This window comes from Arachis duranensis, chromosome 5, assembly GCF_000817695.3.
Source record: "Arachis duranensis cultivar V14167 chromosome 5, aradu.V14167.gnm2.J7QH, whole genome shotgun sequence".
In the NCBI taxonomy this organism is placed as follows: Eukaryota; Viridiplantae; Streptophyta; class Magnoliopsida; order Fabales; family Fabaceae; genus Arachis; species Arachis duranensis.
The window spans coordinates 27,802,966-27,813,473 of record NC_029776.3 but is presented as its reverse complement, the minus strand read 5'-3'; the positions used below and the strand labels follow the sequence as shown (position 1 = coordinate 27,813,473).

Below are 10,508 nucleotides of genomic sequence, written 5' to 3'. Positions count from 1 at the left end.
GAGGAAAGAGAAAAACAACAAAATGACACCAAACTTAAAATTTTTAGAAAATCAAACACTAGTTTTCGAAAATTTTTAAGGGAAAAACACAAAGAGGACACCAAACTTAGAATTTTTTAAAAATCAAAAAGAGACTAAGGACATGCAAATTCGAAAATTAAAAGAAAAAACAAAAGCATGCAATTGACACCAAACTTAAAATATGAAACTAGACTCAACTAAAAGACTCTAAACCAACAAAAACAAAACAGTCCTAATCTAAGCAACAAGATAAGCCGTCAGTTGTCCAAACTCGTAGAACCCTGCATGCCCCAGAAAGCTTCTGATTGCCTTAACTTTGGCAGGTGGTGGTAATTTTGTGCACGAAATTGCAATCACACTTTGCAATCCCGCACAACTAACGAGCAAGTGCACTGGGTCGTCCAAGTAATACCTTACGTGAGTAAGGGTCGATCCCACGGAGATTGTCAGCTTGAAGCAAGCTATGGTTATCTCGTAAATCTTAGTCAGGATATCAGAGATTATCAGGATTGATTGTAAGAAGTGAAAGAACATAAAACAGGTACTTGAATTGCAGTGATGGAGAATAGGTTGAGGTTTTGGAGATGCTCTGTCTTCTGAACCTCTACTTTCCTACTGTCTTCTTCTTCAAACACGCAAGGCTCCTTCCATGGCAAGCTGTATGTAGGGTTTCACCGTTGTCAATGGCTACCTCCCATCCTTTCAGTGGAAATGTTCAACGCACCCTGTCACGGCACGGCTATCCATCTGTCGGTTCTCGATCAGGCCGGAATAGAATCCAGTGATCCTTTTGCGTCTGTCACTAACGCCCCGCCTTCAAGAGTTTGAAACTCGTCACAGTCATTCAATCATTGAATCCTACTCAGAATACCACAGACAAGGTTTAGACCTTCCGGATTCTCTTGAATGCCGCCATCAGTTCTAGCTTATACCACGAAGATTCCGGTTAAAGAATCCAAGAGATATCCACTTAATCTAAGGTAGAACGGAGGTGGTTGTCAGGCACACGTTCATAGTTGAGAATGATGATGATTGTCACGGATCATCACATTCATCCGATTTAAGAACAAGTGATATCTTAGAATGGAAGCAAGCATGATTGAATGAGAAACAATAGTAATTGCATTAATCCATCAAGACACAGCAGAGCTCCTCACCCCCAACCATGGGGTTTAGAGACTCATGCTGTAGAAAATACAATGAGAAACGTGTAAAGTGTCATCAGGTCCAGATACAATGTCAAAAGATCCTATAAATAGTAAACTAGTAACCTAGGGTATACAGAAATGAGTAAATAACGTAAAAATCCACTTCTGGGTCCACTTGGTGTGTGCTTGGGCTGAGCATTGAAGCTTTTATGTGTAGAGACGTTTTCTGGAGTTAAACGCCAGCTTTTATGCCAGTTTGGGCGTTTAACTCCAAGTTTTATGCAAGTTCCAGCGTTGAACGCTGGAATTTCTGAGGCTGTTTTGCCACGCCGGTTTGGGCCATCAAATCTCGAGAAAAGTATGGACTATTATACATGCAATGAATCATCACTGCTCGGTCAATGGTAACCTCAGACCGGTTACTGGTAGGAATGATGGAGCGTTGAATGAACTCCAACCATCCCCTAGCAACCGGCCTCAGATCGTGCCTCCCCAACTAGTATGGTTGTCCCTGAGCATTATGCCTCTACTGTGCCTCCACTAAGCATCATTCTTTAACTAAGTTTAACGTATGTTTGTAACAACACCCTACCACATTGAGCTTTACATTTAAGTCATAAAACAGAGATGGTGTGGTATTACGACCTCTAAAATAAAATGTATACGTATAATAGCAGAAGATTATAATATACTAGGAGTCTTAAAGAATAGAGGAAATAAAAATTGCGAAATAAAAGTGCAACGCTCAAGTAACGAGTTGTCTTGCGTGTTAAGAAAAAATAACTATCAAACATAAGATAATAAAAGTAGGAATAGAGTGCCAAAGATACAAAATAATAAGCTCCTAACGCAGCCCGTGAAGTCAAGAATAAGTTATGCAGAGTGAAATGAAAAATAACAACAATATATATTCATCTTCCTAAAATGCATCAAACACTACCAACCAACCAACAAGCATCAACCACAATAATTCATCAAATCTTCAATTATCTAACAAGCCAAATCAAATATGTCCATTGTCAAGATACTAAACATTAAGTATACACCTGCATTCCAACTTATCCTATGGTCATCTAGCCTAAGTTTTCACAGAACATTATATATTAAATGTAAGAAACCTAAACTATACCTTGGCCGATTCCCGCGTAACGATCAAGGCAATTTAATTAAAATCAACACAACCCCAAAACCTTAACTAAACAGCTTCCTTCAAGTTCCAGTATTCACAATTTCAAGTTCCAATTATTTATTCACAACCGAATACTCATTCATAACACATATATATCCAATTTAATACACAAAGCTCAAATTTAGAAATTTAAATTGAATTTATGGTATCCTCACCTTACCCAAGCTTCACATAAGCAAGAGTGAACCTTTTTCTCAAGCTAATTGGATCCTAAAACATCAAAAAGTAAAGAAATTCAACATTTTTATTCAATTTTCAAAAAATTGGGGGAAATGAGTGGTTGGGAGTGATTAATGGCTTATCTATAAAATTGTTCCAGTAGAAACGTAGAGCTCAACGCGGTAGATGCGTGGCTGCAAACGGTACGGCGATCGGAGCTCAGACGAAGGAGTTACGGGATTTGGAAGTCACTGTAAGGGTTGGAAGCGTTTCTTCATTCTTCCCCCTTCCTCTGCTTGCTGCTACGTAACTAATGGGAGAAAGGGGAAATTTTGGGTTCACTTAATGCCTTTTTGAGCTGGTTTGGGCCCACGGGCCCGGTTCAGGTCCGGTTCAATCAGTTCAACCCGTTCGGTCCAATCTTGGACTGTTTTCTTCGAAATTAGTGTCAAAATTTTTGTTTCGATGAGCTCTATCCTAATTTAATATAATATTCACATTTCTAATCTTCTTTATTAAAAACTAATTTATCAACTAATTACTTACTAATATAACGGAGTTTACATACTACCCACCTAACAAAGAATTTCGCCCTCAAAATTCAAATTCAGTTACCTGAAAAAAGATGTGGGTAGTCTTTCTGCATATCTGATTCGAGTTCCCAAGTATGTTCCTCAATACCAGCTTGACTCCAAGCTACTTTTACCAGTGATACTTCCTTCCCACGCAATCATTTAACACTAGTGTCATCAATTCTCACTAGAAGTAATATAAGTGTTAGGTCTTCTCTCACTTGAATCGGTTCCGGTTCTAGAACATGACTTGTATCAGGAGCATATTTCCGAAGTTGTGATACATGAAACACATCGTGCAGGTTCGAAAGATATAGCACTAAGGCAATTCTATAAGCCACTGCCCCAATTCTTTTTAGGATCTCAAACGGTCTAATATAACGGGAATTCAGTTTCTTAGTCTTAATAACTCTTCCCATTCCAGTGGTTGGTGTAACTTTCAGAAATACATGCTCTCCTTCTTCAAATTCCAAGGCCTTTCGCCTTTGATCAGCATAACATTTTTGACGGCTTTGGGCTATAAGCATTCGGCTACGAATCTTCTTTATCTGCTCAGTAGTTTCAGCTATCATCTTAGGCCCTAACAAGCTCTTTTCTCCAGTTTCATATCAGCATAGTGGATATTGACATTTTCTGCCATATAAAGCTTCATACGGAGCCATTCCGATGCTCGCATGGTAGCTATTATTATAAGCAAACTCCACTAATGGCATATACCGATCCCACCTTGCCGGATGGTCCAAAACACAAGCCCTTAGCATATCCTCCAAGGTCTGGATAATCCTTTCTAATTGACCATCTGTCTGAGAATGATAGGCAGTACTCAAACTTAACTGAGTCCCAAATGCACCCTAAAAAGCTCCCCAGAACCTTGATGTGAAACGAGGATCTCTGTCAGATATAATGGTTGAAGGCACGCCATGCAATCTGACAATCTCTTTGATGTACATTCGAGCCAATTCTTCCATTGGCGTAAGTTGCTGATGCATTCGCGTAGATGAGCAAAAATCCCATCGATGTGTACGCGTGCATGACACGTATGCATGGCTTGAATCGATCATCGACGTGCACGCGTAACCTACGTATACGCATGGCGCTCAGCACGTGACATTTTTAGTGAAATCGTGACCAGTGATTTCAGGGGAGCTCCAGGCCCATTCTAAGCTGAATTTTGGAGGCTAAAGACCCAAGAGGACCAAGGGAATAGATGATTCACACATTAGGCAATTTTTAGCTAGTTTTTGAGTTTATGTTTCTAGAGAGAGAAACTCTCACTTCTCTCTAGGTTTTGGCTTTCTCAATTTGAATTTCTCTTGAATCCTTTGGTTAGATCTGAATTTAATTCAAGTTTACATTGCTTTAATTTGTAGATCTCATTCTCCTACTCTTGTTTTAGTGTTCTTGTTACTCAAGTTATTGTAGATCTTGGATTTGGATCTTGTTTACTTTGAATTCTATTAACGCATTGAGGAATTTCATGTTCATTATTGTTAATTGCTTGATTGTTGTTAGTTTGCTGTGGTAGATAACTTTGATTTGAATTTTCTTTTCAATTTCACAATGTCTTCTATTCTTGTTCACCAAGTGTTTGAGAAAATGTCAACTATAGTTATGGAGTAGACTTTTCACTCTTGGCTTGGGGGTTGAGTTATTGGAGATACTTGAATTATCAATGTCCTTTATTGATTCATAATTGAAATTTGCTAATTGATTTGCATGCCACTAAAGCTAGTCTTTCCTTAGGATTTGACTAGGACTTGTGGACTCAAATTGATTATCTCCACTTGACTTTCTGATGAGCGAATAATTTATACGCTTTTTGGCATTGTTTTTAGGTAGTTTTTAGTATGATCTAGTTACTTTTAGGGATGTTTTCATTAGTTTTTATGCTAAATTTACATTTCTGGACTTTACTATGAGTTTGTATGTTTTTTTGTGACTTCAGGTATTGAAATTGAGGGACCTGAGCAAAACTCTGATAGGAGGCTGACAAAGGACTGCTGATGCTGTTGGATTCTGACCTTCCTGCACTCAAAATGGATTTTCTGGAGCTACAGAACTCCAAATGGCGCACTCTCAACGGCTTTGGAAAGTAGACATCTAGAGCTTTCCATCAATATATAATAGTTTATACTTTATTCGAGATTTGATGATGTAAACTGGCGCTCAATGCCAGTTCCATGCTGCATTCTGGAGTCAAAAGCCAGAAACACGTCACGAACCAGAGTTGAACGCCCAAAACACGTTACAACTTGGCGTTCAACTCCAAGAGAAGTCTCAGCTCGTGGATAGATCAAGCTCAGCCCAAACACACACTAAGTGGGCCCCGGAAGTGAATTTATGCATCAATTACTTACCTTTGTAAACCCTAGTAGCTAGTTTAGTATAAATAGAACTTTTTACTAGTTTATTAGATATCTTTGATTGTATTATTCAATCTGGGGACATTTAGTTCTTAGATCTGGGGGCTGGCCATTCGGCCATGCCTGGACCTTTCACTTATGTATTTTCAACGGTGGAGTTTCTACACACCATAGATTAAGGGTGTAGAGCTCTGGTGTACCTCAAGTTTTAATGCAATTACTACTATTTTCTATCCAATTCAATTTATTCCTGTTCTAAGATATTCGTTGCACTTCAACTTGATGAATGTGATGATCCATGACACTTATTATCATTCTCACCTATGAACGCGCGTGACTGACAACCACTTCTGTTCTACCTTAGGCCAGGCGCATATCTCTTAGATTCCTTGATCAGAATCTTCGTGGTATAAGCTAGAATTGATGGCGGCATTCATGGGAATCCGGAAAGTCTAACCTTGTCTGTGGTATTTCGAGTAGGATTCTGGGATTGAATGACTGTGACGAGCTTCAAACTCCTGAAGGCTGGGCGTTAGTGACAGATGCAAAAGAATCACGGGATTCTATTCTAACCTGATTGAGAACCGACAGATGATTAGCCGTGCTGTGACAGAGCATTTGGACCATTTTCACTGAGAGGATGGGATGTAGCCATTGACAACGGTGATGCCCTACATACAGCTTGCCATAGAAAGGAGTGACAATGATTGGATGAAAGCAGTAGGAAAGTAGAGATTCAGAAGGAACACAGCATCTCCATACACCTATCTGAAATTCCCACTAATGAATTTACATAAGTATTTCTATCCTTTATTATTTAATTAAGTATCTCTTTATATTTTCCGAAAACCACTATCAATTTGAATACGCCTGACTGAGATTTACAAGGTGACCATAGCTTGCTTCATACCAACAATCTCTGTGGGATCGACCCTTGCTCACGTAAGGTATTACTTGGACGACCCAGTACACTTGCTGGTTAGTTGTGCGAAGTTGTGACAAAGTGTGATTCATGTTTAAGAGCACCAAGTCTTTGGAGCCATTGTTGATGATCACAATTTGGTCCACCACTTTTCTTCATAGTTAGAGGTTGACTAAGTGGAGCAATAACCAATTATTTTCACAATTGATGGAGACTATGATGATAGGACTTCCAATTCTCACCCCTAGCCAAGGCTTTTACATTGATTGATTGCCATTCACCTTTATTAGCTTAATTTCTTGATTCCTTATTCCAATTGCTAATTGCTCATTGCTCAATTCATGTCCATTTACTTTTCTTGCACTCAACTCCAAAACACCAAGAGAACTCCTAACCAATGATGTGCATCTTAGGGAAACTCCTAGGGAGAACGACTCGGGATTCTACTCCCGGTTATTGATTTGAATTGTGGTGACACACTTTCTAAATTTGGTGTGAAAATGCTTGTTGGTTTAGACTATACTCACGACGGACTTAATTGTGAAAATTCTTTATCGACATAAAATTTTCGCGTCAATGTCCATTGTCAAGATACTAAACATTAAGTATACACCTGCATTCCAACTTATCCTATGGTCATCTAGCCTAAGTTTTCACAGAATATTATATATTAAATGCAAGAAACCTAAACCATACCTTGGCTGATTCCCACGTAATGATCAAGGCAATTTAATTAAAATCAACATAGCCCCAAAACCTCAACTAAACAGCTTCCTCCAAGTTCCGTTATTCACAATTTCAAGCTCAAATTATTTATTCATAACCTATACACATTCATAACTCATATATATTCAATTTAATATGCAAAGCTCAAATTCATTCATTTAAATCGAATTTATGGTATCCTCACCTTACCCAAGCTTCACATAAGCAAGAGTGAACATTTTTCTCAAGCTAATTCGATCCTAAAACATCAAAAAGCAAAGAAATTCAACATCCCTATTCAATTTTTGAAAAATTGGGGAAAAGGACTGGCTGGGAGTGGCTTACCTATGAAATTATTCCGATAAAAACGTAGAGCTTAACGCGATAGACGCGTGGCCACAAACGGTGCGGCCATCGGAGCTCAGACAGAGGAGTTACGGGATTTGGAAGTCACCATAAGGGTTGGAAGCATTTCTTCATTCTTCCCCCTTCCTCTGCTTGCTGCTACGTAACTAATTGGAGAAAGGGGAAAGTTTGGGTTCATTTAATGCCCTTTTGGGCTGGTTTTGGCCCACGGGCCTGGTTCTCGCCCAGTTCAACCGGTTCGGCCTGTTTGGTCTAATCTTGGACTGTTTTCTTTGAAATTAGTGTCAAAATTCTTGTTTCGATGAGATCTATCCTAATTTAATATAATATTCACATTTCTAATCTTTTTTATTAAAAACTAATTTATCAACTAATTACTTACTAATTTAATGGGGTTTACAATGTTGATTAAGCTTCTTGAATGAAGTTGTGAATATGTTTAGCATATTTTTAATTGGTATACTCTTTACAGACATGACGGTAGGTAGAGGTGTTATGGATCAGCCTAGTGGTCATGGTCATGGTCGTGATCGTGGTAGAGGAAGAGTTTCTGGCAGTACCTCTGGGAATTTTGGATCCTCTCCCTCTACTCCGACTACCCCGGTGACGTCACAGGTTACGGGTGCATCGGAACAGCCATTAAACATGGTTCCTAACTCCAATTATGTCCCTGTGTCTACGGCGACGACGACACCTCCATCCGCTCAGCAACCCACTGTCTCAACGACACCGCCTCCAGCGACGAACACCACAGTGCTGGAATCCTCTCATAGAAGCCAGCTAGCTGATGCCCATCCACCACCTCCCATCGTACGGATGACGATTTGGCCTAATAGCGAAACGGCATAAGTACTACTTTAAGTCTTTTACATGCTAAAAGTGTTTGATAATTCATTATTAGTGATTCTTGATTATTGATTCTAGTTTTAATAAATTTAGGGTTGTATATTTGAATTGCTAAAAGTATTTGATATATCCTGATTATTGATTCTTGATTATTGATTCTAAATTTAGTAGATTTTGGATTCTAGGTTTGAACTGTTGAAAGTATTTGATACATCCTAATTATTAATTCTTGATTATTGATTCTAGTGTTAGTAGATTTAGGGTTGTAAGTTTAAATTGCTGAAAGTGTTTGATATATCCTGATTATTGATTCTTGATTATTGATTCTAGTTTAGTGGATTTAATAGATTTATGGATGTTGCTTCTTGATTATTGACTATTGTTCATTAGTTGTTGACAATTGGTGCTGTTTAAGTTAATTGTTGATAGATAGAGTTTGTAGCGCATTCCAGTTATAGATGAAACTCTGTCGAAATTTCTATAAGCGCCAAACAAAAATGGATGTACTCAGGAGATGACCGATGTTCATCGAGCTGATGTACGACCATCCATGGCCTAGCTATAAGAAGATCCCTACTGAGACCAGAGAGCGATGGTTTTAGAAGTGGGCAATAAAAACTTAATATAGTCAAAACTTATTAGCTAGTTTATATCTTCAATTTTGTTTAATACGATATATTTTGATTAATTAATCTTAAAGTTTATTTGTGAAGTTGAACTTTATATGGGACAAGGAGAACGATGCCCTCATCAAAAAGATATACAACCATCGAATGGGTAGGCAGATGCAACTAATGCTAGAGGATGTACATAAGAGGTGCGACCACCTCACTTCCTGGCTCTGTCGGAAAATCAAGAAGGCTTTGTACGTTCATTAGGATACCGATGAGGGGTTTAGGCATTAGCGTCTCACAAACAGAGGTAATAGGACATCGGCCAGGTCATCCAAGTATATCGACGGCTCTGCAACCTTCATGAAGACTAAGGCCAGGCTGGTATGTAGCTTCTCTAATTTTGTTATTAACTTAGTTATGTTCTTTGACATATCATTAGTAGGCATCCTAACATATTGTTTCAATGCAATAGGTGCAGTCAAAGTTGTTGGATCGAGAGGCGATATTGGAGGAGACCTTCAAGTATACCCACACTTTAAAGGAGAACAAAGAGAGATTTGCTGATCAGCGATCTGTGGATCATTATGTGAGTAAACATCTTGTGATATAAAATTTTCAATTAACTGTACAGTTGTTGTCCTAATCATAATAACATGTATTACACAGGAGTCCTACATGCAGAGACTGGAGGTTGCAACTTAGCAATCTCAGCAAAGTGGGGGGCACCAGTGGCTCTACTACTTCAGTCGTCGATCCTGGTGTAGTTTGGTGCAAGACCACATCTGCGTCGTACAAGAACCGCATCTATAGGCTAGGGTCGTTCTTTGCCAACAGACTTCGCACCTTCACGTTGAGGCCATCGTCCGCCTCTTCCACCAGTTGAGCTGTCGATCCCGAAGAAGGCATTAATTTGAGGTTACAGGTGCAGGAGCTGAACGAGACTCGGGAGAGGTATTAGAAGCTCTTGACACGCGTGATAGACATGGATGAGCTTAGGCTGGAGTGGATGAAGCAACTGGAGCGCGCGGCTTCAACGGTTGGAGTAGCAGATGGTGGTGTACCAGGCTCAGATGCACGCTAATGGCAACGGTGTTGTTGATGGCAGCAGTGCTATTGGTGGCAGCGGTGCTGTTGGTGCAACACAAACATCACTGTGTTCTCCACTGCCTAAGCATGACCACAGAAATGACGACGACGACTACTAGAACTTTTAGTGATTAGGGCTTTATTTTTTACTAATGCTCACCCAGAGCCTTCACGAACAGGCTCAAGAGCTGAATGAGAATTGGGCGAGGTATCAAGAGATCTTGACACGCATGACGGACACAAATGAGCTCAGGCTGGAGGGGAGGGAGCAGCTGGAGTGACTTCAGCAGATGGAGCAGTAGATGGCGGTGTACCAGGATCAGATGTGCGCCGGTGGTAGTGGTGTTACGGGTGGAATACAAACATCACCGCCTTCTCTGCCGCCTCAGCAAGACCATGGGAATGACGACGACGACTACCAGTATCTTTAGTGATTAGGGCTTTATTTTTTATTAGGGATAAGTATTGTTTTGGTCCCTCACGTTGAGGGTCGGAATCAAACCCGTCCCCAACGTAA

The 10,508-nt window shown here is 39.7% G+C and overlaps 1 protein-coding gene across 1 annotated transcript; it reads right to left on the bottom strand.

Annotated features, from left to right (window-relative positions):
• Positions 1-3,247: 3,247 nt before the first annotated feature.
• Positions 3,248-4,057, bottom strand: LOC127747612 (uncharacterized). The gene is made up of 3 exons (XM_052261683.1): positions 3,960-4,057; positions 3,807-3,888; positions 3,248-3,679 (listed from the first exon to the last, which is right to left on the bottom strand). The coding sequence occupies exons 1-3, from the start codon at positions 4,055-4,057 to the stop codon at positions 3,248-3,250; spliced, it is 612 nt and encodes a 203-aa protein (XP_052117643.1).
• Between the last annotated feature and the right edge of the window lie 6,451 nt (positions 4,058-10,508).